Genomic DNA, 27,579 nt, shown 5'->3' with positions numbered 1-27,579 from the left:
TGACTCCACATTTTATGGGCTCCCTGGTGGAGCCGCACCTGTCGACGACCCACCGAACATAAATCTTTCAACTTTGACCAGACCTGCTCCTCTTGGATCCTCTTCAAAAACAGATATGTCATTCTCTCCAACAAAGTATCCTGATATCTTGTGAGAAATATTTTGGTCTCCAACAAGATCCAATCATACTTTTCCTACAAACTCCTCAAAAGGTTTTTGTTTTTACCATTTTTCACCACCTCTTGGTTCAAGTTGTTGACGTACTGATTAAAAAGTTGGGGGAAATGTTTTATCTTTCAGTTGTTTTTAGAAGGTCTTCCTGTCATATTTGACATTTTTTGGATGTCACAACATCCTGAGAGATCGCGTTGGCATTTTCAGAACTGCACGACCACCATCTTGGATAATGGCACAGAAGACTTGCCTTCTACAAATGTGTTGGACTGCCTCCTTATACATTACATGTTCGATTATAATAAGTTCTGTCCAGGTTGAAAACGGTAAAACAATTTGTAGCTGCCAATCTGGTTATCAACTGACTCCTTCTACATAGTTTACAGTGAAGATGAACTCTAATGAAAAGGAAAAAGTGACGGTGGTGAATTATTTTTAAAGGTAGCACAAGTCCGAAGTTTTCTGCAGGAGTCTGAGCACCACAACAGCTTAACTCCCTCGAGGCTTCTGAATGACTGCTGCTGTTAATGTGTCTGAGAGCTGTCCGATCAATGAAGTCAAGCCTCTGCTGTCTGTGACAGCCTCTGACTCATGCTTTGTGTATTTGGAGCTGGAGAAAAACCTGCACAGCAAAAGAATGATGTCAAAAAAAGGGTTAAATGACGGCAGAGAAATCTTTGGCCCACAGAATGTTTTTTTAAGTGTTGTTTGACCTTGCTGACAAGTCAACCTGAAAATCAACTTGTTCTTTACGTCACAATGTTTTGGGAAACATAAGAATGAACAGAGTCGAGGCTTAGATCAAGGAAATCCTTTAAATGGGTTGCACAAAATTGCCACTATGGAAACCCATTTCTGCATGTCACAATGTTTTACTTTCCAAGTAAAACTTGGATCTTTGAAATCCAAAAAATGAGACAATGTCACAAAGAATTCTTACATTTATGTTTTTTTCTTGGTAGACACTTCAATAGGAATGGTTGTCGCCGACTTTGTCGACATGTTCCCTGGTGCTCCTTTGCTGCTGTAATAATCATTATGGCCACTAGAGGTCCCTGCTAACAAAGGACATAAATATGTGTTGTAATAAGTTGCTTGCAGAGTCAACCTATGTTTATCTTTTAAAGATAGGCCCGGTAAGAGAAGTGTCTCTGGCTGCTTTGACACTTCAGGATTTATTAACATTAGGAGAACGGGAAGTTTAAGACTGAGCTTTATTTGCACTGAAATTTAGAGTCTGTCAACCTAATAATCTACAATTGTCACGTATCCAATGACCAGTGACTATTACGGCTGGGTCAAGAATATCAGGTTTAGTCAAAAGTCAAGATTTGTTAAATAAAATGCAAAAAAAAAAAAAAACAGCTTTCTAGAGCTTTTTATTAGAACATTCAAAATGAAAAAAATCTTTACATAATCCATCACTGACAAAAAGCAACGAACAAATATAAAAAAAAAAAAAAAAAAAGTGAAATGCGTAGAAACAGAAGCGAAGCTGAGCACTGAGAAGTCATTACACATTCCAATGATTTGAGGAGCTGGAAAGTGGAAAGCAGTAATAGGCCAAAGCAACAGGTCTAAAGCTGCGAAAGAGCAAGAGAGTTGAAAACATTTCTGGAACACCCTCGGCTTTCTGAGCATGTGGATGTACGTTTTGTGTACTTGCTCATTGGGTCCGTAGACTTCTCTCGAGTCCCATATCGGGTCCACGTAGGACTTACTGCGATGAAGCGATCAAGGGCCAAGCTGCAAGAACGCGTGGGACTGTGTATTCATGTCCATCTGCATGCATGTGTGTGTTGGCATGTTTATTTCTTGCGGTAGTCGTCTGCGTAGGCTCTGTGATCGTACTGGTCAGGGACCTGGTCTCCGTAGCGCCTCAGTATGTCCTGGAGGCTGGGCATACCCTGTGAGAGCTGCTGGAAGGGCATGAGAGGCTCCTCCTGGCCGCTCTGGTAGGGCTCCGCCTCGTACTGGTCCTGGTCTGGCTGCTCGCTCTCTGCTGCCCCCTGGCTGTGATCCTCCTCGACCTGACGCTCAGGCTGGACCTCAGGGTGGGTCTGCTCGGGCTCGTAGCGACGCAGGCGGCAGTCACGGTCATACTCAGGGTCGCAGTCTTGGTTGGCAGGCTCCAGGACGCCTTTTCGGGTGCCGTCAGAGTTCAGGTGGGGCTCGTAGGCTTCAGCGGGATACGGGATGCGACGGTGGAGTCCGGAGCGTGGCTCGCTGGGCTTCACGGGGAAGCACTCACGATCGTAGCCAATGAAGCAGTCATAGCCTTCCTTGGTTTTACCTGGGGGACCCAGAGGGTGGCGCTCCTCCTGGGCTGGCTCTTCATAATTGGGGTTTGAAAAAGGGTACTGCTGCCTGGGAGTGGGAGGTCCGCGGCGATGCATGGCGGCTGCTGCCTCACGGATTGCATGGAAAGGATCATTGGGGTTGGACTCTGGAGCAGCTTCCATGCGTGGACTATATGGGTCATTCACTTGAGCCTGGGACATGTATCTGCGCAGCATGGCGTACGGATCTGCTGCTGGAGGGGAAGCTGGGGCGCTAGCTTGGCGGTACATGGCATAGGGATCAGTAACCCTGTTAGCATTAGCATTAGCATAAGCATCCCTGAACATGGCGTAGGGGTCGTTGTTCTGCTCAGCAGGAGGAGGAGCACGAATGGCAGCAGCCTCCTCTTTGTCCTCGCTTCTGTAGGACTCAGGGGGAGTGGCAAATTTGGTGGCGGTAAGAGGGTTGCAGCCTTCTTCGAAAAGGGGGTTGCAGGATCCAGGGCCAGCAGGGGCAGGAGGGTTAGGAGCACGGGGTGCCTAGAGGAACACGTAAAAAGTAATGAGTGATAATCAGGATAAAACAACAACAAAAAGCAAGCAGCTGTTAAAATCAAACTGACCACAAGGGAGGCAGCGTAGGCACAAAGCGGATCCCGAATTGGATCACAGTTGGGGTACTGCACGTAGAGACCAGAGGGGCCTTTCTGAACCAGTTTGGGTTTGCAGTTGGGGTCTTTCTTGGGGTCACAGCCGAGGTGAGCGTAGGAGGGCAAAGGTCCGGCAGAAGGTGTGTAGCCGTGTGCCGCCCTCAGGTGGTATTGCAGACACTCCACGTCGTCGGAGGCGCAGATACGCAGCAGTTCAGTCTTCTGCTCCTGAAACACGAGAAACAGAGGCAGATATAACCTTGGTGTCAAAGAAACTCTATCTTTCCATTGAAAGACACTGAATGTCGAGAAAATCTGCAAATCCAGGTGAAAATGAGAGCAGATAGGTGTTGTTTCCAGAAATTTATTGTCAGAATTCCTACATTGGATTGATTGGATGAGGGACACTGGGAAACTACTACTACTACTAACAAAGTCCAATATTTTCTGGAAAATTCTGGACATGGTGGCTTTTAGATACGATCTCCTACAACTAGATATACTTTGTATAAGCTCAATACATCATATACTCCTAAAGAAACAAGATGATATCAGACTAATATCTTAAGTAATTTGCAGTATAATGACTGCCTGAAGTCATACCTTGGAGAGGAACGGCGTTGTCGAGGGGGCATAGTAGTAGTACCCCGACTGCGGGTCCTTGGCTGGAGCAGCAGAGCGAACGTAAAGAGGTGCTGGAGCCTTCACTGGTGCTGGGGCAGGGGTGGCAGCCGGGAGCACCAGGGGCAGGTAAGGGCTCTTTCCCTGAACCAAAGCAGCATACAGGCAGTAGGCGTCCTTGGTGGGGTCGCAGGTTTTCACTGGTGCAGGCTTCGGGGGCTCTGGTTTGGGCCTGGTGGTGTGGGTAGCCACACAGTTGGGGTCGTCAGAATCAGCGCAGGACTTGTAGATTTCGCCCAGGTGGCGCAGGTAGGCCTTGTAGGAGCGGCGTCCTTCAGCACGGTTCTTGTTCTGGAGGTAGGCCAGGTAGATACGGTCCATCTCCTGAACCTGAGAGGGGAGGAGGAGATTACCAGTGAGCTGATTATAACCAACTTCCATCCATCCATCCAGAATTAAAACCTAAAGACAATCTTTTTGGGGGGTTTTGTGGGTCTGTGTGTGTGTGTGTGTGTATACTCACTGCCTCAGTGTTGCCGTTTTCGGTGAAGTACTTGTACCAGCCCCAGAAGTCAGAGTTCTGTTTGTACCAGCTGATGTTCCTGCGGTTGCGGATCAGCCTCCTGTGTGACTCTGCAACAGCCGCCTTCTCTCTGATACTTTCTCCCCCTGAGGCATTAAAAGAAGTGAGGAAAAAGACATTCCTGATCCTGAGGCTTCTCTACCCAGACATCAAATTCAAGGACTTTCTTGTGACTTTAAAAGTTTTATAAAGAGACATTCAAGGCCCAAAACTTGACACCATTAAGGCCCTAATTGTTTTAAGAAAATTGCTGCTGTTTCCAAAAGATATCGATCAAAGGGTGAGGTGTCGATGCTGCTGCATTGGAACGAGGTAGGGTGATGAATTTGGCCATTAATCTTTAATCAGAAAGCAGATGCATGGACTCATTTTTCAACAACTTTCATGGTCTTTCACCTCTGGCAAACTGCCATGAAGTACTTTCTAGAAACAAACTCCAGAGTGTTTAAAGGTGTGGTGTGTGTGGAATCATACCCCTCATCTCAAATAACCACTGATTTTATTATAGTAATGAGATTATGTAGCACAATTTTATGGTTGTTTTTTTAAATTATAAAATAAGTCCCCAACTACTTCAGCTGTTTAGCAGAAGGCTGAAAAACTGTTTTCCTGAAGCTTCAGAAATGTTTTGTGGATTACGAAACTTCACCTGACTTTTCGTCGGCTTGAGAGTGAGTAGATAATGACTGAAAGGTAAACTTGAGATATTTACCATCTCCTGTCGACTTTTGCACAATGGGTCCGGCGGACAAGAACGCTGCAAAACCAGAAACAGATGTCAAAACCAGAAGTTGCGGAGGTGAGGATTAAAAGTCAGCTACAGTAAGCAATTTCCAGGAGCTAAACACGTCTGTAAAAAAAAATGTAAACGATATAAGTGACATTAAACCTCAAACACCAGCCAGATATTATTCAGTAAACAGGACAGGGGTAATTGGCTGAGCCCGAGGCGCTGGCGACTGCAGCTCTTTGTAGATTTTATAGGTGAGCCTGTAACATCAAACCTCACGCTGTGTGCACTCTCACAGGTGTGTGCGTACGCGCACTGTTTGACCCCATGCGGCGGAGAGAAACGGCGGAATCAGCTCTGCTACACACCGCTTTCATCTCTGCAGGGAAAAGGTGTTAATGCCTCACAGAAGGAGAGGAGGAGGAGGAGGAGGAGGAGGAAGAGGAGCAGATGACAGGTTTAAAAAGAGAGATCCAGAGGGGATAATTCAGGGTTATGTGACGCGTGTCGGCAGCGGGGGGAAAACCATCAATCTCCTGATTAAAAAACGAGTTTTGATAAGCTTTGATCGACTAATCAGGAAGATGTGAAGCGCACTGTAGCGTGTAAGGTCACAGATGAAGAAGCAGAGGCACGAGCGTGCAGAGAAATCAAAGAAAGAAGGTGAAGGTGACCTGAGGTGATGGAGCGATATGCTGGAGGAGGAGGAGGAGGAGGAGGAGGGTGGGCTAAATGATGCTGTCTCAGTGTATCCGCCGTGTTGTGCTTTACGAGCCTGTTAAAAAAAAAAAAAAACTGGCTGGCACATCTGGAAGCAGCCGAGCTTTAAGAGGGCAGAGGAGGAGGTGATGCTGACAGCTAGTAATTTTTTAACAGGAGCAGAAACGATGAAAGAAACTCCTCCTCCTTCTCCTTCTTCTACACACTTCCCCCCTCTTTTTAACCATCACACGGTGCAGTTTAAAAAAAAAAAAAAAACTTTTTTTTTTTTTTTTTTAAAGGGAAGATGAGCCCCTGGCCTCGTGTTAATATCACGTGTCATGTGGAGAGCAGAGTGGAAACAGGTGGTGGAGGAGCAACCTGTGTTCATGTGGAGGGATTACAGGTGATATATGAACTCCACGGGCCGTTTTTAGAGACGTGCTGTATGATGAGGTGCGTCTGTGTCCGTGACCTGGTGAAGGACCAAAACCCTCCGCAGGAAAAACTAACCCCTCACCTTCACAAACCTTGAGATGTAGAGTATGAATCAATAAATCAAACATAATTTATTTATAAGGGTTCTGAAGAAGCAGGATCAAAACAGGCCGTAAACCAGGAGGTGAAATATGAATGTTAGGCGAATCGTTTTGCGGATGATGAGAAAGAAAAGTGACGAAGGAGGGAAAATTATTAAATATACTGAAGGGGAGATAGAGCAGAGGGAGGAGAAGGTGATGAAGATGGAGAAGGAAATTATGTAGAGGAGAGAAAGCAGAAAGAGAAGGAGAGGTGAGGAAACAGGAAGAGAAGGAGAAAGATAAGAAGGACGAAAAAGACAAGGAGGAGAAGGAAAATACAGAGGAGATAAAGAGGGACAGGGAGAAGAAAAAAGGAGGAGGAAAGGATGCAGAGCAAGAAGAGAGACGGAGACGGACAGGAAGAAAGATGGTCAGAGGGAGGAGGTGAAGAAGAGCAAGGAGGAGGAGAAGGGGAATAAAGAGGAAAGAAAGGAGGAGAAAGAAAAGAGGATGGAGGAAAAAAAGAGGAAGTAAATGTTGCATTCAGAGTAACAAACACTCGTCTCTCATTGCTTTAAAAATCTCCTCATCATTTTAAGACTAACTCGATGTTCAGGCTCTAATTTATGGTGCCGCCGTGTAATCAGAACTCGAGTGAGTCACTCGACCCAGAACCCTCAGCGCAGCGACCTAAAAGACATTCGGACACGTCGCCTCGGACTCTCTGAAAATCCCTGACTCACCCGACAAAAAGTCCCTCAAAGTCTGAGACAACTTTTCAACTTGCCTACAGGATCATTTGGAAGCAAATATGATACTTTTACATTTATTACATAACTTAAGTTACCAGTTACTTTGCAGATTTCCTGTTGCATCAGATCCAAAGTAGAACATCTTTGAATTAACTTATTTAACTTCATGTAAACTGAAGTTTGAGTTCTAATTTTCCCTTTTCCGTTCCAGTCAGTACAGTTGAGGCCAGTAATGCAGCCAAACAATTACACTGATTTCATGTAACTTTAGTAGGAATTTATGTTTGTTTTACTTTTGTACATGTGTGAAGAAAATGAGCTGTTGTGGCTGGACTAAAAAAAATGATTCTGATAATAACAAATGCTGAATATCAGATCTGATAATCAGTTATTAAATGTACTTGAGTTCTATTCATGTGTGACTTAAGTTTGACTTTTAAAAAACACTGTTTAAATGAAAGATTGTGAAAATAATATATAGTTACAGTGTTAAATTAAAGGTGCTCTATGTAGTAGTTTGTATGTTACTAATGAGGTCATCATTCAAACTCATGAAAATATTTACAGTATTTGATGTTTTATAACTGAGTAAACACGACGTCCTCAGTTGGAGATCAGGTCCCCAGAAGGAAGGTTACTTTTACAGGACTCTTCTAAGTTGCTTCAAAGTAAAACAGTAAAAGAAAAGTGTGTTATTTCCACTCCAGAACTAATAGAGAACCTTTGAATCACCCAACAGTATATTAAACTCTTCAAACATTTTCTGCACTGATTACTTTTACAGGGTGGTTTTGCAGCGTTTACATCAGCAGAGGATCTCAGTACTTCTGCATCATGAAATCCAGTATTCAGATACTTCAAACTACAACCGACAGATATCTGACACGTGCGCTCACCAGGCAGCAGCATCACAGCCAGCACAGTCGTGATGAACACGCCGGAGAAACTGGTTCTCCTCCCTCCAGCCATGACTTCACCTCCTCCTCTACCTGCAAAAACAGAAGCACGCAAACATTCAAGGTGATGCTTTACCACTTTCATCAGTTTTATGCCTTAAAAATCTTGGTCTGCAGCTTGGCATGACTTGTACGCTGCAGCTGCACATTCAGAAGCAGATCGTCTTTGCCACTGAGCTCGGCTGACGCTGTCGTTTGTCGCCATAAAAACAGAACCAGGTGTTGTTCAGCGGTAAAACTTGACTTCAGCCTGAACTTGAATCCCTGGAAAGTACCAAAGAATCATCACTGAGTCTCTTACCTGTCGTTGTGTTATCTGCGTGGCTGCGTGTGGATCCAGATGTGGACTCAAACGAAGCCTGGCGGTCCACCTGGGCTCAGACACTTGGTTTCTGTGGGAGTGTTGGAGGCTCCTGGTGCACTCGGTCCCTGCGGCCCTTCTGACTGACTGCCCTGACGGAGGGTTTCCAAACACGGTTTTAAACCCAACACAAACGCAACAAGCACTCATTAACAGCTTGCACACAAAAACACACACAGGGACCATCTGAGGGGGGTCAAGGGCCTCCTCAACAAGATGCCTGATTGGCTGAAACTTTCCGACAGATTGGACCAATCAGAGGCACCGTAATTAAAGACAGGAGAAGAGAGAAGGTGGGAGGGATCGGAGCAGAGATGGAGACGTGGAGAGATGGTAGAGAAGTAGAGTCAGTGAGTATTTTTTGATTGATTCATTTATTCCTCACTGTTTGGTTCAATGAGTCACATTTAAGGTTCGAGATCAGAATCTGGATTATTGTTTTTGGGACGTAGAAGCCGTAAAAACAAAAGGCAGAAAGGGAAACAAAAAAAAAGAGAGAGAGAGAGAGAAAAAAAAAACATTGGGAAATAATGATGGAGTGAAAGAGCTGAGGCGCCACATAAGCAACTTCTCAGAGACCCTCAGTGAGACACACACACACACACACACACACACACACACACACACACACACACACACACACACACACACACACACACACACACACACACACACACACACACACAGGGACAGCTGGTCTACACATGAGGAATTTGATAATCTACAGTTTCCTCCTCAGTTTAACTGTGTTCGGGCATGCCAGCCTTGGAACACACACACACACACACACACACACACACACACACACACACACACACACACACACTGTAAGACCTTTATGACACTCTGCAGTCTTATCAGGTCCAAATAAATCATGTTAATGTGGAGAGAAGACACGTTTCTCTGTTGTGTTTCTGGCTCCTGTGGAAGTTTCCTTTAAGGCACCAAGACTAAACTTATTTTTATTTCTTTTTTTTATAGTCTGAGGTTTAATTCCGATAAAGGGACGTCTTAAAGCCCCTGAACATTTCGATTCAAATCTTCAGTTTTCCTAATTAAACATTAAATATTCATGACTGTTATAATTGATCCTACTGTGTAGTTGAATGTAAAGAGTTTAACACACTTTGCTTCTCTGCTTCATCAGGACTGTGTGGGTTCAGGTTTTCTGAGTTTTGATTGGTTCTCTGAGGCGCGTGACATCACTGTTCGCCCACTGAGCCACGCCCGTTTCAAACCAACAGGACGAGCAGAGGAAAACGTAACTGCAGGAATCTGTCGCAAGACCAAAACTGTTCCTTATATTGTTGGAAAAAAATCTACTTGTGGCTTCCTTCGTGGCTGCAAGTAAAACGTTTGTTGAGAAGGTATGGTGGTTTCATTTGGTGCACAGAATATATCAAGTCAAGCACTTTCACTGATTCACGCTGATTTCACTCCATTTTTTAAAACTCCCGAGGCCTTGATTTTCTTGAATCTTTACAATTTAAAAACTTTATAAAGACTTAAGACACAAAAGACACAAAAATTAGGTGCCAGATGAAAATCAATAGAACGCAAGAAGGCTCTCTAGCGAGCACTTCTTCAAAATAAAAGTCCTCTAAATACTGAGGTGGACCTTTCGCCTCCATCATCTGAAATTAATGTCAGTCTGCATCATCTAAGGGAACAAGTAAGAATCAATACATAAAAATTTAACTCCAAACAAGTCCATACAAATAGCTGAAGACTGTTGTGGCACATAGAAGTTGTTTTTAATCTGAAAGTAAAGTTAAAGCTTTTCCATTTTCCCTGTTTGACTCCTGACTGCGTCTCTGGCAGTAAAACCATTTTACTGCTCTTCATTTTATTTTATTTCTTGCAGCATTTCCACATTTTTCTGCAGCCCCCTGTTCCTGTCCCGTCCCGTCGTGTCCAAACTGAACATTTAGCGGTCATGTTAACACTGTATCTCGTATGTAATTAACATTTGCTAACAGGTGTTTCGCAGAGACCACAAACCTACAATCCAGCCGGGGAGCAGATTCAAACACGACGACGCCAAAACTATACTCATAATTTTCTCTAAAGCAGGAATGTGAGGGATTCTCAGAATTTGCAGACACCTGGTTCACACCAAGACAGCTTCTTTTTTGTGTAAAAACAAAAAGACTTTATTTCAGTTTGATGGTGAGTGACATGCAGGAGGAGGAGGAGGAGGCGGGCTGTACAAGAGAACTTCAGGATAAGCTGTTTGCATTTTCTTATCTACAAGTTCACAGAAACACGCAGACGCTGTCGTCACTGCAGGTCATCGTCGTCGAAAAGATCCTCGAAGTCTGCGGAGAAAAGAGACAAAAAAGACGATTAGCTGTTTCCCAGAACTCCTACATTCTTCAGCTAATTATGCAATACATATTCATGAGTTAAGAGCAGCTGAAACTTCTAAAGTTTAACTTGTGTTCAACCTTGTTTGAATTCAAAATGCAGCAAAACACATGGAAACGTTTCCTCGAAAGACAGAGGTCCCTCTGGTGGAAAATCCCCCAATAAATCCTCTTTATGACCCAGTTCTCATGGAGTAACGAAGCCAGTAATGCTGACGATGAGCCGCTTCTGACGCCTCGAACCATTATAAAAACATTTATTCAAGAAACAGGGTTGAAAACAGCAGCCCAGCTGAGGAAATCCTCCACATCAGGTGAGACAAATACTCATAAAAAAAAAGAAAAAATAGATAATAGCTTGCCGATTCCTCCAGCAGCACGTCCACGCATTCAAAACGCGGCAATTTCAAGGTCAGGCGATTAGAGCTGAAACCAATTAGAGCCCGTTAATAGATAAATACGTTAAACGATGAACAGATTCCCCCGCGGCTTTAATCTCTGAATTGTTTATGTAATGATCTTTGTCTGTATTTCTTCATCAGACTGCTGAAGGAGAATAATATGAAAGCACAGTCAACCTGGTTAAATAAAGGATCATTTAAACAAAAAAAAAAGAAAAGTTTGCCTCTGGGTGTCGTCTTCCCTTTAATCAATGGGGAGTTTTCCCAAAATTCAAGGATGAAAGATGGCTGTCGAACCCCTTTTCATTTAACATCAACTGTTGTAATTGTAAGTCCAGAGGCTTTCTTGTTATCTTTGGTCACCAACTGTGGCGTGTCCGTCTCTGTTCAGTGTGACGTCTTTGCGACAGCCAGTTGAAATATCTGTGTTCAATCCAGACTCTCCTCAAAGCCACACACTCTCATTTCTTTGACCGCTAATGTCCTCGTATGAAAACGTGTCAGTTTGTGCTTGATTTAGGTCTTCAGACCTGTTGAGCTGTATCCTCACAGGCTGTATCCACCAGGCGCTAACTGTATTTACTGTCATATTTCTGGAGGATGTTTTTTGTTGCCACAGATATTGGATATACAGCAGTAATCACGTATAATTCGCTCATATATATTCATATTAATCTGCTGAATGTCCACAGGCTGAAACTGATTCAGTACATCAGGCTTCGCGACTCTGTGGTTTCCAGAAACGGGACATTCCTGTTTCACCTAATGAGGGACAGAATGAAAGTCAAAGAGACTGCCCCTCGGCTACCCATAACCCCTTGCAACTTTGAACACAAGGCACTCCAGCATCATTAGGGAATCGGAGGCTTCTTTAACATACTATATAGATCTCACAACATAGTCTACAAAGAGTGACGTTTCCCACCGCTCAGCTGACCTATTAACGTGACTTAACATGATAGTGTCGCGTCCCCGTCAGGGCAGATGGACGTCTCAACGTCAGCTTGCAGAGTCACAGTAAAGAGCATTTCCTCTTTTGAAATCAGTGGTTTAATTATCACCTCGGTGCCAAAGGCGTCAACATCTCCTCAATTCTAAGATGTATCACGATGAGACGTAGAGGATTTTCTTTGGCCTCTGCTGGACAATAAGGTTTTAAAGTCACACTGCTCTTGCCATGAATTTTGGGCGAACACTTGTTAAACTTTCTTCTAAAGTCACCAAACTTTTTAGGCATTATTTATCAGATTTGTCTGGCGATTCTACAGGTTTTCTACAGCTCTTTTTCCAGGACATCTTCAGTGATCATCTCACAGATACCACAGACAGGGAGCACCGCTACTGCTAATATGCTCCTTAATTTATTTATTTATTTATAACCCCAGTGTCCCTTTTCTCTTGTGACTTACGGTGTGTTAATGAAGTTCTGGCTCTCTCCCCATTCATTTAGATCTTGGCCTCGTCTTGTTCGACTGAACTCACTGCCTGGGGGCGTTGCCAAGATGGCTGCCGAGTGACAAGCCTCACCTAAGAAACCTCCAAGCTTTGTTTGATGATTTTAGTGTATGCCTGTGTCCCGGCACTGTTTGTAAATAAGTGTTCTCCCTCAAATAAAAATGAATGAATCAGTGACTATATTCATAATTTGTATGAGCCTTGTTAGCGCCTTGAGCTACAACGTTATACACACACACACACACACGAGAATTCACTGAACGGCAGTTTTAGGTGTTTACAACCACAATGATCTAAAGGTGTGCATGTGCAACTGTGTGTGTGTGTGTGTGTGTGTGTGTGTGTGTGTGTGTGTGTGTGTGTGTGTGTGTGTGTTTAAAGCAGCTGACTGGCGAGGTGTCCCGCTGAGCTTCAGTCTGACAGCAGCTATAAACTCACTTTACCATCCTCCTCTTCTCTCCTCCTTTCCTCTCCTTTTTAACAATCAGCTCTTTTCTTTCTAGGTCACGAGCTGCTGTGCCAAAATTGTTTTTTGCCTGCAGCCGACGCTGCAAGACGGAAAACAGATTAGCGGAGTAGTGTTTTTTTATGTGTGTGTGTCCTCCGTGTGTGCCTGCTCACACTTAAACTGGTGTTTACAGGAGAACAACAGGATTTCAGAGGGTTAATTTGAGAGAACAATGTGGTTGAGGCAGGAAACTGGATAATGTGCTTACAACGAAACTCCAGCTTCCACGCTTTAAGGCTTCATCACGGGAGAAAAATCTTAAGTTTATTTGAGTAAATATGTTCCATAAGCTTTTTTTTTTTACAAACAAATAAGACTTTACGTGTCCCAGATGTGCAGGTTTTTCTAAGAGAGATACACGTTTGTTGACCAGGTTTCTGTTGATCACTAAAGGGAACTGGGTTTTTATATGTACATGATGTTACAGATGTCTCATTAATACCAAAAACCAGGAATGTTCTGACAACTTTAATTCATGTGATAAATCCTTGTAGCAGTCTCATTGTGTTGTACTTGCTATCTTGTGTGGTTTTAGCTGAGATTTGGGTCCTAATGGAGCGACTGCAGTGGAGTCAGACAACATGTGTGCAGGTTGTGGAGACTAATTAATGAGTGAAACAGCTTCGGGAGGATACCTGCATCAGGGCTTTGCTTATTTTGTGCATATGTGCCTTTTTACATTCCCCATAAATATGTATATTTTTGTTTGTATCTCTGTGTGGCTCGGTGCTGCCACAGTCTACTGACGAACATGGTTAATGAGGAAACAAATGTTTTGTGTTTGTCACGCCATGTGGTTCTGATCACTTAAATCTCTGGTTTTCATGCTGGATAGAAGCTACATTTCTGCTCGACTGTGAAAGCTTCCCTCTAGTTAATCCCTGTCCTGCTGACACACTCTGCTGCTATTTTAATATGACAAATTACTTCAGTGGTACAGATGTGATAATGAGCAGATGAATGCAGATAAGACTGTGGTTTACCGTTAAAGAAATCAGAGTGCACTGCTTTTTCATTGGCTGCCAGGTCCATTAGCAGGCCGCTGCTGCCTCCTGCCTGTTAACACACAGAAGTACAACCAGTTTACAGCAGCAAATCACTCAAACACACACCGGAACAACACTAAATGTAAGATATCCGACCATACAGCTTATATTCATAGAGTTTGGATATTGTAATATGGCACTAGTGTTATCTTTTCTTGGTTTTAAAGGCTGAATTAAAGTGCCCTCTCCAACTTAGTCATTATATTACAACATAATGATGTATATAGTTATATTATTCATTCACATTACTGATAGTTTTATTAAAAACTCACTGTTAACATTTAGTGAAAGTACCAATAGTCATGTCTACACTGCTGTCACAATACTGATGCCAAGGCAAAAGAAATAGACTTTGACGGAAGATTTCAGGGATTTAATGTAACAAAGTTCAGCATTAAAGTACAATTTACATGTATTTGTATTTGAGTATTTACATTTTATGTTACTTTATACTTCCACTACATCTTGGGAGTAAAATATTTTACTTTTTTATTCCACTACATTTATTTGATGACTTTTGTTACTAGTTACTTTGCAGATCACCTGCTGCATCAGAGCCAAAGTACAACATCATATCATCATATCAAATCATAAATAATATAAAGAGAACACTGATCCTGACAATCAGCTGATCCCTAGTATGCAGTTTATACACATGTAAGAATATGTATCATTTATTTGTACTTTTAATACTTAAATGATCTGCTATTAAATGAAATTAAGTGCTATTCGTGCAACTTTCACTTCTACCAAAACAACATTTTAAAGCGATATCTTCACTTTTACTTTAGTTTAACTTCTGGGTAATTTTCACAACACTGATTAAAATAAACATGAACTTAGCGAAATTATTAAATAACATTATTATAATAACGTTGTTAACTGCCACGTAAACAGCTGCAGGTATTTTCTGACAGAACTATTTTCTAGCTACCATTAAAACTCTACAGGGCTATCTAGCGTTAGCATTAGCCCGTTTTTGACCGATTGCTTCGCCGTTTACTGTTTAAATCTTTAAACTCACTTCTTCCAGATCCACATACGGTCCAGCTCCTTCAGGAAACATCTCATCCACCGCGGGTTTCATTATGTTTCACTTCGGCGGCAGTTCAGAAGTTTAAATGTGTTGTTTGTTTGTAGCTTGCTGTGCTAGCTTCCCAGGGCACGTAAACAAAACAACGGTGTGCAACACTCAAATGTGCTCGGCTGGGTACCAGCTTGTCGCTATGTGTCCGCTCCGGCCGGTAATTTAAACGTTGATGATGGAAAAAATAAAGATGAAGCAAAAAATAATGACGATTTAAAAATAAACTGAAATAAACAGATACAAAAATAATACAAGTGTATGAAAGGAGCAGTTTTGTACTTGTTCCCCGTAGAAATTAAGTAAATTAATTCTAGGAACATAAACCATAGAAATGTATTCATATTTTATTATATCAGTGGTGGAATGAGTATTAGGATATTTTACAAGTAAGAGTTTTAAAAGAAAAAAAAAAAAAACGCTCTAACTTAAAAGCCTGCTTCTGTGTAAGTTCAGCAAAATATATTTGCAACAAAACAACCTGCAACAAATACATATTTTATAAAAAAATTAAAAAATTAAAAAAAAATAATCACAAAATATATACGGTAATTGCTCGACACTAGTGACACAGTGAGACTAACAGTGGTTCATTTTGAGGAACAAGAGTCATTTGTACTTCAATCACACTGTAATTTAGAATTTGAACCCGATTTGTGGAGTTTAATTTCAATATTTTACTGGGAAGAATTTGAGTAAAAAGGGAGGAAAATTAAATAATTTTGCAGACAACATATTTGTAAAATGTTTTATTTATGCCACACTGCATGAAGATATAATACAATCCTACAAAAGAGCTACATACTTTACATAAGTAAGCTTATTCTATATGTACGGCTATGCTACAAACTGTTACATACTTGCTATGTATTACCTTCCCTCCGCCTTGTTTAATTTCTGTATTAATTAAGTAACTCCTAAAGAATCTCCTCAGGTTATCTCAACGGCTCCATCCAGCTCCTCTCTCAGTGTTCGTGTCCCTGATTGGACTCATATCCCAGGGTGTCTCCGAGGGGCTGGTGGGCGAAGAAGGCCCGGGCCATCTCGTTGATTTGGTTGTAGGCGCCAATGGATCTGAAGTACTCGACGTAGTTCCAGAAGTCAGAGGTGGAGTAGGGCCAGTAGGGGACAGCTGGTGGTTCATCATACGGCACTAAAAAGACACACAGGAGGCAACTTAAATCAGATATTTAACGGTGATGTTGTTCCAACTTCTCTAAATCAGATCATGTTCAGTTCACAGTTAAAGTTTCTCTGTTTTTTCCCACTTTAGAAAAAATAAGCCTCAATTCTCTTCAAAAAAAAAAAAACATTTAAAAGGAAACATGGCAGTTTTAACATAAATTCCTTGAGTGCCTGAAATACTGACGCCAACATTTGTGACATTTTGACATTTGTGGTTGTTTGTTTTTTGCTTTCGCAACTGAAAAAAAGTGTAATTCAGATTTTTTTGCCAATAAGAAAAAATATACCATCAGTCAAGAAAATGTGCACAGAGAGAGTTTCCCGTAAAAACCAAATGTTTTCACAGTATTATTCAGAATAATGTAAAAAAAATAAGGACTTTTTGACCAGACTTGTAAACTATTTAGATTTTGTACCATGATTGGAAAACATACTAAATAATGCAGCTACTTTCACCTTCACTTCGAGGCATTAGATTATTTATCTGTGCTGTATTTTTGTGTCAGCTGCTGTTTGTAGCTCTATTTACAGAGACTCTAATGTGTTCATTGTGTTAAAGACAAAGCTTATTCCTTTCTGGATTAAGAGAAGAGCAGTGGTGGAATGTACCTCAGGTACTTGCGACGTGCACGACAAACATGTTAATACATTTCTAAACTTTTCCTTCAAGGATCCAGTGCTGCAGAAGAGCAAAATAAACGGAGAACTGTCACTAAAATCGGAGCTATTTTGAGTTTGTTGCAGAGTCTGAAAGAAGAAGTGTTATTTATACACAGTACCTCCTTCTGGGATGACTCTGGCCTCTGTGAAGGAGGAAGAGAGAGAAAAAAATTAACATTCCCAAACATTCCAAGACTTCCTAAATACAAAGACGGGATTCAAGTGAGGAAAACTGAGCTTTTTTCCCAGAGGGCTGCAGGATAACCTGCTCCCTCCTCAAATATTATGACTGACCGTTTCTCACACACACACACACACACACACACAACACACATAACACACACGCTGAGTCTGAAGCGTTTGGAATTCATCGTGGCACAGAGTCGTCTTTGTTCACACGCAGTCGCTAAAAAACAAATGCTCTGCTGTCGATGCATCGGCGTCACGTCTGGGAGAATCACACATGATTCACACACAGCTGCTGTGATGATAAGCGTCTGTGCATCCACACATCAAAATTTTATTACTCCACCATCACATGTTCTTGATGTAGAGACTAAACTTCCTCTGCAGCGTATCACTTAAAGCCTCTATGAGAATATTAAAGTGTAATTCACGGCTTTTAAAAAAGAGAAACTCACCAGTGAGATGACAGATGAAGAGGCCGAGGAGAACGCCGATCGAGACCAACAGCTTCATCTCGTCCTCCTGAGGGAACAAAAGTGTCAGTGAGGTCCATCGATCAGTCTGTTATTAAGCACAAGGATGCCTAAATCCTGAAAAACGTTGTCCTTACTCTCAAAACATTACATGCAACTTCAACTTGTCTCATTATTTGAGAGTCAAATGAATGTTAAGATGAGCGAAAAGTGTCCAGATGTGTTTACCTGTAGGTCGTTTGTGAAGCCGTGCAGAGAGATGCTGCCTGTTCAAGCTGCTGGTTCGCTGTGGTCTGACGGGGCTCAGTGCAGGAAGAGCCTCCAACACACACACATGCAAACACACACACAAGCAAACACACACATGCAAACACAGCCAAGCCATGCCCAGTCCTTCCTTTACATTTCCCAGTGGTATAAAAATCTGTCCACATATTTTTTTTTCTTTTTTTACTCCTGAGAATTAATTTTTTTGGTGAGTATTTGTCATATTTTACCCACTAATTGTTGGTTACTTACAACCAATCATATTTCATGAGCTCTTCATATATCTTGTGTGCAGAGATCTTAATTGATGAAGTAACTGTTCATTACATATGACAAATAATTGCTGTAAAAAGTGCAGGTTAAAAGTTTCCTCACGATCTGTAGCGTGAAAAGAAAAAGACAAAATCTTTGCATTTTACTGCTTGAAGGAAACTCTGCTGTCATTTAAAAAAAAAAAAAATCTCTTGGAGTCGGTACAACGCTCACCAGATAAACGACGAGTGACCAAACAGCTGATTAATGAATACAGCTTTAATACACATAGAACTCATTCTCAGGCTTGTTTACACTTTCTAACAAAAATCAACACAGTGATAAACGATGAATACAATGATTTCACTTCCTGAAAAGTTGACCAAACGTAGATTTCGCTCCCTGAATCTTTACATGTTGTTGTATCTGTCACACTCTGAATTAAATCAGTGTTTGTCAGTTACACCTGCAGGACACTGCTGGAAAAATAACGGAAATTAAACCAATAATTGCAAATATGAAGTTTGTTCGATTAAAAGAGGTAACTTTTTAATTAAATGATGAAATATAAATGATGGACTTAAGTGCATTCATTGTACGGTCAACAAACACTTTTGGTTTTCGGTCCTATTTTTCATGGGCTGAATTAAACTTTTATTGTGACAAATGTGCAATAATCATTCTGTTTCATCTGTCAAGGAGATGGATTATCTTGGGATGGGCGAAGTGCTCGGTAACACAGATTTTTAACAAATTTGTGCTCAAAATTTTAGTGAAATTTGATGTTTCTGTGCACAGAAAAGGTCTGAAAAAGATCTTTAACTTCAGTTTTGTGAAGCATGGGAACCAAAAAACATAAGTGTTTGTGTTTAAATCTTTATAATTATTCAAACAATATAAGGCAGCAACTGTAAGATTTAGATATATTGTCAAAAACTGCACTCTCTTGTAACTAGCAGTGAAAAATCTTCAGACTTGAGAACTGGACCATGCCTGGTTCACGAGTCTCCGTGGATCCCTAGTTGTCCTTGCAGCCCGTCTGATCCGTGTTCTTCATCCTGAGCAGGTCGATCCCTTCGTTCATCAGCAGCTCCTTGGCGTAACTCACGGTCTCCGGAGGCAGGAAGCGAGACCGGCCGAGGATCCAGGCGAACTCGATGTGGAACAAGCGGAGGATGTCCGTGCAAGAGTACACGACGGACAGGCTGGTGTAGTCGGTGGTCAGCACCCAGTACGGGCCGTAGGGAGTAACTGGGAGCAAAGGTCACAGAGAAGGAAGTAAAAAAAAAAAAACTGAAGACAAGAAGATAAAGACGACGAACAAAACAAAAACAAGAAGACGAGGACGAAGAACTTACAATACGAGAAGCTGACTCCGAGTTTGGCGGCTTCTCTCGGGTCGTGAATCACCGCTGTCCCCTCTGCTGTCCTCACCTTGTCTTTACTGAGGGACAGAAACAGGTTTGAAATTCAGCGAACACGTGTGAAATCAGCAGAACAAACAACAAACAAGGTCAGGAACTCAAGTCAGCCGTCTCCTGACAGTCCTCCGGTCCGTCTGAACAAGGAAACTCCCGTCAGTACTCACTAGAACTGAGAGTTGAGCACCTGAATGCTGCCGTCTTTCCTCACAGCGTAGTTGGCCTCGATGCACTTTCCTCTCTCGAAGGACGCGGGGAGCTTGGCGATCTCATACCACCGGCCGAGATACTGTCAGCACACAAACAGAGACAGAGAGGCTCCATCAGATCTGTGTGGCTCAGTCGACAGCGTTCACGATTGTTTCTTTAAAACTGCGTTCACCTGCTGGAGGTTGAAGTTCGGCTGCACCTGAGGAGTGGGACACGGACCCCAGCGATACGTCTGCGCTGACACCAGAGGGAGCAGCGGCAGGAGGAGGAGCAGGAGGAGGCTGACGGAGGACATGTCTCCTGCAGGAGAGGAAGGAAGACCGCAGAGCTTTGACTCGAGTTTAAAGTAGCAATCTGAATCATTGCTCTCTTCTGTTTTCTTTATATTTGTACTTAAATCTTTTTTCATTCTGATGTTTTTTTTTTTTGTTTGTTTCTGATCATCTTGTGTGGCCTGTCTTCCACCAGGTCAGCACCGTAGATCGGAGGCCGTGTGGCTCGGGCACTTTCATCCTCCAAACTCCAAACTCTTAACATCTGTGATGTTGTACGTACTGAGAGAGGGATCCCTCCTCTGTAGCTCTTCCTCAGGTTTATTCCTTTTCTTTTTGTTTTTCCTTAAATTATGAGTTTAAGGATGTTGTTCACTTTCCACTGAGGCAACGAGATTGTGATTTTAGTCTTTATAAATAAAACTGATTTGAGTCCGACGAAGCTATATTAACATAGATCTAGATAAGTTACTTGTATGAGGGATTAAAATGCTTCAAATAATTTGTTATTCTGTAATGTAATGTGTATTTATAGTGCAGGCTTTGAGTAAACCTTTAGAAGAAAGTTTTATTCTGTCACGTTACAAACGAATGCAGGGTTCAAGTCTCCCGGGAGCCAATGGGATCTGTCAAATAATGTGATGACTAATTATTTACAATATCAATATGAATTAGTTAAAAGTAAATGTGTGGTGTGCACTTTCAGACCTTATTTAAATGTGTTAAGTGTTGTTGTGATCTGCTGCTGCCAGCATTGTGCTGCTGTGTGTGAAAGTCATAAACATGAACCACGTAAACAGGTGAGTCACCTTTAACAGCGATATCCCAGACTCCCTTATGAATCTTGTGATTTTAAGAGTTGTTGCATCATGAGTAGAAACCTAACGAACTTTGTGAAACAGCTGCTGCACATTTTAAATTACTGGCCCTTTGCTGTAAATTCAGCATTAAATGCACTTTGATAGGATGTTTCCATCTTTGTAAAAGCAGTCTTAAAGTCTGCTTCCGTGTTCACAGTGCGTCTTGCCTCACATCAGCTGTTTGAACACACTTCGACATTTGCACGAAATGTATTAACACATTGACGGCAAACATGTCAAATTACAGTAATCCAGTGAACATGATAGTACGCACTTCTTTGGGTTGGGGGAAAATAAGTGGAACAATTCATCAGACTCCCTTTACAAAATGCTCTACTTTAAGACTTGTTCATTAGAAGGAGCTGTTGAAACTTTATGAAACACAGACCACAACACATTCTTATTTATTTGGGCTTACTTGTTCATTCTGCAAATGTTTAACATGAATATATTTCTTTATTTGTGTAAATGATATCCGTTTGTTCCAATGATGTACGGGTATACTCTCTGGCGTCCTGTTTTAATGCAATAATCAACATTTTCCTCTTGAATTCATGTCTAACAGGGTTGTTTCTCGGTACAATATATATTTTATTCATATTACAGTCTTGTGTTTTATATCTACAGGTGCAGCTGAGTGCATTTGTCTGTGATTATTTCATGTTGAAGTGTTAAACTGAAGCCAGAATCCTACATCATCCCTACAGTGCGACCCTGTGGAGGGTGTTGGCGTGCTGCATTCACATACCTGAAGTATCTACACGTACCTTCTATTGTTCCCTACAGACGTATATATAATGGTTGAATGAGAGTTCAGGGTCTTGTGAAATAAGATAAAGAGCTCTCTGGTATGTTTTGCTCTCATATATCACAGAGGAAAGCTGAGAATGACCTCTCGTCTTTTGTCTGTACACATTATATGTTGCCACACCTGTTCTGCTGGTTTCACGTAACAGCTTATGTACAGGACACCACCTTTGCTGCTACACCTAACAACTAAACACCTTTTATTTAATAGATTCTTCAAAGATTTCAGGCTAATTCTTCTTAAATCAAAGCTGCAGTTGTGAGATAAAATAGCAGAATACATATTGAGGAGCAAAACTGTGAGGAAAACAAGCTCTGCAGAAGACAGTCAGAGTTTAAAAATACTTTAAATCAAGTAATTTAATGCTGATTTGACTTTAATTCATATGTGAACTCATTCTAACATGAAGGTGTCTTACCTCAGGTGTGGAGCTGACAGGTGGAGGTCTGACGCTGCTGCTGCTGCTGCTGCTGCTGAGGATGACGGTGGTGGTGGTGAGAAGTGTCTCGAGCTCTCCGGACAAAACACACGAGCGTGTGTTCACCTTCACGTTACGTCAGCACGAGGCAGCTCATTAGCTAAATTGTCATCACGCGCACATTCTCACGCTGTGACAATGCAGACGCTGCGAGAAGTCCCGCCGTGCTTTTATTTTGAAACTCACCTTCATTTACTTCTTCAGAGGGGGAAGTTTTATCGAAAGTTTTTGTTTAGTTATTGTGTTAATATTTTTCTGCGTGTTGAAATCATTGTTTTAAATTAACAATTTGTTCACAGCAACTTTTGATTTATTCATTTATTTATTGGAATTCAATGTTCATCAGTTTGTAGGTAATCTGATGGCGTAAGAAGCCTAAATAAGAACGTACAAAACAATTGAATGAGGCTTTTTTTTTTTTTAATCATATTTTGGGCATTTTATTGTAAGCATTAGTCTCTAAACCTGTTTTCATACCATGTTTTGATTTTTGCTCCAGTGTTGTTTTCAAAACTGCCACCAGATGGCGCCAAATTACGAACAAATCTAGTTCAACACACAAAAAAAGTCACGTTATCAATGTGCAGTAGTTTACATCCATTTCAACTGATGTTCATACAATAAACACGCTGATTAATGAGTGCTACTGTAAAATTATTAAAAAGTCTCCATCATGTACTGACACTGAGCACGTAGACAGAAATACCAAAATGATTTATTATTTATTAATTCAACTGAGCAATCATGTTTGATGTCATGACATTTTTTTTATCCCCACATATGATGAAGAACTAACTGAGAAGGAAACCTGTGAAAACATATTTGAGTAATTTAATTATTGACAATCAAAAGATACATAACAAACAAGCCATTTCAATCACAAGGCTCTGATTTATTTACCATTTATTCTCTCTTAAGTCATCAGAACATTCACTGTTGCTGCGACTTGGACTCAAGTCAGCTCGAGTCAGTGAGTCCACATGTGTGACAGTCAGAGTTACTGATCAGAACCTCATGAACAGCAGCAGGACGTGACCTCAGTGTCCTCCGACCTGCTGACACACAGAGGCTCATTCATACGATCATCCGCTCTCGTTTGGTATTGCAGCTCGCTTCACTCTGACGGAAACCTTAATTCAATTTTTCCTCTAAAATATGTGCAACATACTGTCAGCAGGCCATGAACCAACGGACAAAACTGAGTCATATTTCAGATATCTGAGCCTCACACACTGATCAGAAACAGAGTCTCAAAAGTCTTTCACGTCTTCCTTTTACGGCTGACTTTCACACTCAAGTTTACAAGTTTATGTGTTTAAAGTGCAAACTATCCTAAACTATTATTTTACATGAGCACAACATCATGTCATGTTCTCTTGAAAACCAAGTTGTAGCCAGGTGTTTATTTCTAACATTTAGAGGTGATGCGAGCACCTGTCAGTCACATGTTTATCATTTCATCTGCACGTCTACTTTTCTGTATCAGCCATGAAACTTCCCCAGTTGGGTGCTTGAATTAATAAAATCTTTTTTTTTGGAATTTCAAGTTTCCTGAATGTTCAAATGAAAATGAAATCTTATTTAACTTGCAGATTTCTGTGCAACTTTCTAAAACAGAAATGTGAAAACTGGACTTTTTTTTATCTGAAAACATTGTCAATGGCCATTAATTTTCTGGTGTTTTCTAGGAATAAAATGTAATTCAGATCAGCATATGAATGATAAATACACAATCACACCTGAAAAACTGTCATAGCACAGATACAAGTCAAACCTGAATGTTGGGCGCAACTGAAGTGAATCGAGTAAAACATTTTGCCTTGTATCATAACGAAACTTACCAGATAAATAGTTAAAATATTTCATTAGTTTACTAATATTTTGTTTCGATCACCTCATCTCCATATTTAACCAAATATATACTTATTGTCGAACATTCCCAGAACACAAATCTGCACCAAAACAAAACCCAGATGTTTTTCTCCACGAGCACGAAAGAAGAAACGTTATGGAAGCAAAATGTCCCCAAAATCTTAAATCAACTTTCTCTAAATCAATAGTAAATACATTTGCAATTTGTCAGAGGATCGTTGAGTATAAAACAAGGAGACCAAACAGACAGGAGGATCTAATAAAGATTATTTATTTCCAGTGTTTGTTGAGGGAGGGCGTCACACCCATGTCTTGCTGTACACAGGCAACGAGATGTTCACTGTTTAGAAAACATTGTCTCATGCAGTTTGAAAGATAAGTTTGTTGTGTTTTTTTGTGTGTTTTTTTTTCACTTTCTCCCAGGTTTTAAGCGGCCATGAATTTTACTGCACTTTGAAAAATACAAGGGGGGGGGACAAGAAGTAAAACATTAATGAAACCGACTGGGACGTAAATCTGAATGATGTCGCTGTGGGTCGAAACTAAAAACAGGAAAAAGAACACAAAACAAAACAAAACGTCTCTGGAATGCCTGTGAGGTTTGTTTCTTCTAAATTTTTTTTTTTTTTTTTTTAATTTCTTTGACAACTGTTTATAAAAAACAGTTTTGAAAAAAAAAAAATGAAAAAAAGAGGCACTTTTTCTTCTCGAGATAAAACAATTATATGTAAAAACTTAATTGTTTTTGGACAATAACTGGACAAAGTTTGGAAATAAAAACTACTGTACCAAGCATTACATACTATAGTATCAGCACTTCATCATTAACATTTTCTTTTTTCAGTCTTTATTTGATAAAACTATAATAATTCCTCCAGTTCATCGAGCTAATATCTGGCTGTTGTGAGTGTGCTGTGAAAAAATAAAGTTCCCACAACACGCAGCTCAGAAAGCAGCCGTCAGTTACATCCACATACTTCAAGTACAGGCAACAACAAAAAAAAAAAAAAACATGTACATGTTGTTTTGAAAATGACAATATTGTCACAAGCATCTAGTGTTAGTCCAAGGAGAGTAATACATTCTTCATACCGCTTATAATAGGAAGAACTTTTAAAAAGGTTTTTTCTTCCTCCTGCGTTCAACCCTTCTGAGTCCGTTTCAGTAAAGTCACATTCTTGCGCTGGCAGGGTTTCGATGGTGCAGGAGGAAGTTTTCTCCGCGTCTGTTCCAGTACGGCCGCCGAGTCAGAGGAATTAAAACACGTAAACTCTTCAGCATTATTCCAGTAACAATCAGCCTATACACAAGTATGTACAGTAGATACATAAAGTATACTTTTGTAGAAAAAATATTGTGCAGTAACCTTCGCTGAAATAACCCACATTCGTACATTTTAAAACGCATTCATTCATTCAAAAAGACAAGAGCTCGACACTTGTCGTTTCACAGATACTGGTAGAACCGTGAGCGGACGACTTGTGCTCCAGACAGTTTGTGCGGGTGAGCGTCCGCCCCGAGGCTCGCTTTGTTTTTGCCTTGCAGCCCGCCGCCGTTGACGTGCTCTTGAGCGGCAGAAGGAGGAGGTCTTTCCGGAGCAGCGTCCTGCACGTCTGGATCCTCAGGGACGGCTTTGGGCGCCACCTCGATGCTCGAATCGGAGCCTCTGCACCGCTCCCTCGCGATCCAGTCCCGGATGGAGAAGTCCTGAGAGGAACATCTGGGCTTGAGGCGATCCAGGGCGGACAGCTCGGCCGCCTGGTCCATGCCGCCCTGCTCCCTCCAGTCGTTAATGACCGCCAGTTCCGGGAAGTCCCTCTGCCCGCCCATGGTGTGCCTCCGCCGGATGTTCTTCTTCTTCCCTCGAGCGTCTGCCGTTCGGTTCTTCTGCGTGAACATGTCGTCAGCAGACGTGCGTAACCTGAATTTGAGCCGCTCCGTGATCTTGAGGTGCCACGCCGGTTCGGAACGCTCCGACTCGCTGCGTGAGGACGAGCTCAGGCTGCTGGTGGACCGCCCTTTCTTCATCACCTCCAGGACTCGAGAGAGCCGCGTGGAGGACTCCGCCCGACCCTCGCTGCGCTCCCCAGTCATGGCTACACCCTCCACTGATGACTCGCTGTCTGTTTTCTGTCTTAAGGACCACCGTCTGGAGAGGGTGTCGCACTCGATCATCCTGTGTGATGGGAAAAGGCGCCGTGCTTCCATTTTCGGAGTGGTGCTCCCTTCAGCTGCTCCGCCACTTCTTTGTTCGCTCTTTTCCTGATTCTGTTCTGGGCAGGGTGTAGACTGGCTGCTGCCACCGCCTGGAGCAAAAACCGGGAAGTCGCTCTCACTGTCCGTCTCCATCGGCCGTCCCTCGCTGATGAGCTCACTCCGCTCGTCGTCCGCCTCCTCTCCTCCCTGCAGCTCCGGGCTGAGAGCGCTGGAGTCCGCTCCGGTCAAGAATGTGATGGAAGAAGTGGTGGAGTAATCTGAGGTGATGGAGCTCACCTCTGCACCGGCGGACGCCCCTAAACCTGGTCCCATTCCGACACCTGCAGGAAGATCAGCGGATGCTCCCGCGGTCCACTTTTTTGGTCTGGACCGCGGAACTGACGCTCCGGAACTCATGGTCCCGAGGTCAGAGGTGTTTTCATCGAGTTGAGACGGAGGATCGGACAGGGAGGATTTCCCCTGTGGAGCGATGATCGGGGACGGGGACGGTGAAGGTGACGGGTGTCTGGGTGGAGCCTTGTCCTTCAGGAATAAGGAGTTTCTATGCTCTCTCTTGACTTTAGGCGTGAGATCCACAGTTCTCCCGTTCTCTTTCCTCTCCTCGACTCGTGCTGGCTGCTTGGCGTTGGGTTTGGCGTTGGGGCTTGGACGAGTCTCGCTCTGCACCTCGGTCTGGAGGCCGTGGTGGTTCGGCTTCTGGCCAGGGATTTCCTTTTTGGGGAACACAGCGTCCAGATCGTCGTCTGAGCTGCTAGGCTGCGGCTTCTCCTTTGACTTCTTTCTTTTGCGGCTGGCTGCAGCAAAGATGGAGGAGACCAGGAGCTCTCGGCTGCACTGGTCCTTCCCTGAGCCCCAGGAACCCTGTGAGGAAGAGAGAGCAGAGAAAACCAAAATGAGTCTCTCTGATGCTGAGAAACACAAGGAAGGAGCACAGCATAGAGACCCCTGTCTGGAAACTTAAACCTGTACTTCACCTGCTCCCGTGACGCACCACAAACCAGAGAAGTGGACAGAGAGAGGAACATTAACAGACGACATAAACAGGGAGCACATCGTTGCGTTCATGCCGGCTTTTAAAGCAGAAGCAGGAGAAGCAGCAGCACAACATGGACTGAAGCGTCCCTGCACGAGCTGAAGGAAAGCAGCCACATGACAGCAGCGCAGTGATGAGAAGCACCTGCCTCTGCTGGAGAATCGTTTTTTTAACTAACAAGAAGCAACTGCAGAATCCC

At 42.4% G+C, this 27,579-nt stretch overlaps 5 protein-coding genes across 10 annotated transcripts in view; all 5 read right to left on the bottom strand.

The window, feature by feature from the left end:
- Nucleotides 1-1,647: 1,647 nt before the first annotated feature.
- Nucleotides 1,648-10,304, bottom strand: and1 (actinodin1). Its single transcript, XM_037079793.1, has 7 exons — nt 8,267-10,304; nt 7,906-7,998; nt 5,020-5,064; nt 4,248-4,393; nt 3,707-4,114; nt 3,077-3,331; nt 1,648-2,993 (listed from the first exon to the last, which is right to left on the bottom strand). Exons 2-7 carry the CDS (start codon nt 7,976-7,978, stop codon nt 1,983-1,985), a joined length of 1,938 nt encoding a protein of 645 aa, XP_036935688.1. The 5' UTR covers nt 7,979-7,998; nt 8,267-10,304; the 3' UTR covers nt 1,648-1,982.
- A 150-nt stretch (nt 10,305-10,454) lies between these two features.
- Nucleotides 10,455-15,308, bottom strand: cops9 (COP9 signalosome subunit 9). Its single transcript, XM_037079794.1, has 3 exons — nt 15,127-15,308; nt 14,040-14,112; nt 10,455-10,644 (listed from the first exon to the last, which is right to left on the bottom strand). The coding sequence occupies exons 1-3, from the start codon at nt 15,187-15,189 to the stop codon at nt 10,607-10,609; spliced, it is 174 nt and encodes a 57-aa protein (XP_036935689.1). The 5' UTR covers nt 15,190-15,308; the 3' UTR covers nt 10,455-10,606.
- A 612-nt stretch (nt 15,309-15,920) lies between these two features.
- otos (otospiralin) lies at nt 15,921-18,032 on the bottom strand. The gene is made up of 4 exons (XM_037079482.1): nt 17,919-18,032; nt 17,673-17,739; nt 17,151-17,174; nt 15,921-16,339 (listed from the first exon to the last, which is right to left on the bottom strand). Exons 2-4 carry the CDS (start codon nt 17,728-17,730, stop codon nt 16,152-16,154), a joined length of 270 nt encoding a protein of 89 aa, XP_036935377.1. The 5' UTR covers nt 17,731-17,739; nt 17,919-18,032; the 3' UTR covers nt 15,921-16,151.
- A 438-nt stretch (nt 18,033-18,470) lies between these two features.
- Nucleotides 18,471-22,439, bottom strand: apodb (apolipoprotein Db). Its single transcript, XM_037078277.1, has 5 exons — nt 22,199-22,439; nt 20,013-20,140; nt 19,798-19,919; nt 19,568-19,653; nt 18,471-19,460 (listed from the first exon to the last, which is right to left on the bottom strand). The coding sequence occupies exons 2-5, from the start codon at nt 20,133-20,135 to the stop codon at nt 19,228-19,230; spliced, it is 564 nt and encodes a 187-aa protein (XP_036934172.1). The 5' UTR covers nt 20,136-20,140; nt 22,199-22,439; the 3' UTR covers nt 18,471-19,227.
- A 1,945-nt stretch (nt 22,440-24,384) lies between these two features.
- LOC119008470 (rho GTPase-activating protein 21-like) overlaps nt 24,385-27,579 on the bottom strand; it is an 84,988-nt gene continuing 81,793 nt past the window's right edge. For all 6 annotated transcript variants that reach the window (XM_037078814.1, XM_037078813.1, XM_037078812.1 and 3 more), the window contains one exon: nt 24,385-27,208. In XM_037078814.1, the coding sequence (XP_036934709.1) occupies nt 25,577-27,208 (1,632 nt within the window). In that variant the 3' untranslated portion in view covers nt 24,385-25,576. The remainder of the gene's footprint in view (nt 27,209-27,579) is intronic.

Source organism: Acanthopagrus latus, chromosome 19 (genome assembly GCF_904848185.1).
Source record: "Acanthopagrus latus isolate v.2019 chromosome 19, fAcaLat1.1, whole genome shotgun sequence".
NCBI lineage: Eukaryota > Metazoa > Chordata > Actinopteri > Spariformes > Sparidae > Acanthopagrus > Acanthopagrus latus.
The sequence above is the reverse complement of the archived record's forward strand: the minus strand, read 5'-3'. Positions and strand labels throughout refer to the sequence as shown.

What these genes read in the sequence shown, in the direction of transcription:
- and1 (XM_037079793.1), bottom strand. Translation starts at nt 7,978, where the DNA reads ATGGCTGGAGGGAGGAGAACCAGTTTCTCCGGCGTGTTCATCACGACT. An exon ending in GGCTGTGATGCTGCTGCCTG is followed by an intron (nt 5,065 to 7,905) that starts GTGAGCGCACGT and finishes CTGGTTTTGCAG; the next exon opens with CGTTCTTGTCCGCCGGACCC. An exon ending in AAAACGGCAACACTGAGGCA is followed by an intron (nt 4,115 to 4,247) that starts GTGAGTATACAC and finishes CTCCCCTCTCAG; the next exon opens with GTTCAGGAGATGGACCGTAT.
- cops9 (XM_037079794.1), bottom strand. Translation starts at nt 15,189, where the DNA reads ATGAAACCCGCGGTGGATGAGATGTTTCCTGAAGGAGCTGGACCGTAT. An exon ending in CGTATGTGGATCTGGAAGAA is followed by an intron (nt 14,113 to 15,126) that starts GTGAGTTTAAAG and finishes GTGTGTTAACAG; the next exon opens with GCAGGAGGCAGCAGCGGCCT. An exon ending in GCACTCTGATTTCTTTAACG is followed by an intron (nt 10,645 to 14,039) that starts GTAAACCACAGT and finishes TTTTCTCCGCAG; the next exon opens with ACTTCGAGGATCTTTTCGAC.
- otos (XM_037079482.1), bottom strand. Translation starts at nt 17,730, where the DNA reads ATGAAGCTGTTGGTCTCGATCGGCGTTCTCCTCGGCCTCTTCATCTGT. An exon ending in CTTCATCTGTCATCTCACTG is followed by an intron (nt 17,175 to 17,672) that starts GTGAGTTTCTCT and finishes CCTCCTTCACAG; the next exon opens with AGGCCAGAGTCATCCCAGAA. An exon ending in CAGAGTCATCCCAGAAGGAG is followed by an intron (nt 16,340 to 17,150) that starts GTACTGTGTATA and finishes GTGTCTTTTTAG; the next exon opens with TGCCGTATGATGAACCACCA.
- apodb (XM_037078277.1), bottom strand. Translation starts at nt 20,135, where the DNA reads ATGTCCTCCGTCAGCCTCCTCCTGCTCCTCCTCCTGCCGCTGCTCCCT. An exon ending in CGAACTTCAACCTCCAGCAG is followed by an intron (nt 19,920 to 20,012) that starts GTGAACGCAGTT and finishes GTGTGCTGACAG; the next exon opens with TATCTCGGCCGGTGGTATGA. An exon ending in GTGCTCAACTCTCAGTTCTA is followed by an intron (nt 19,654 to 19,797) that starts GTGAGTACTGAC and finishes TCTGTCCCTCAG; the next exon opens with TAAAGACAAGGTGAGGACAG.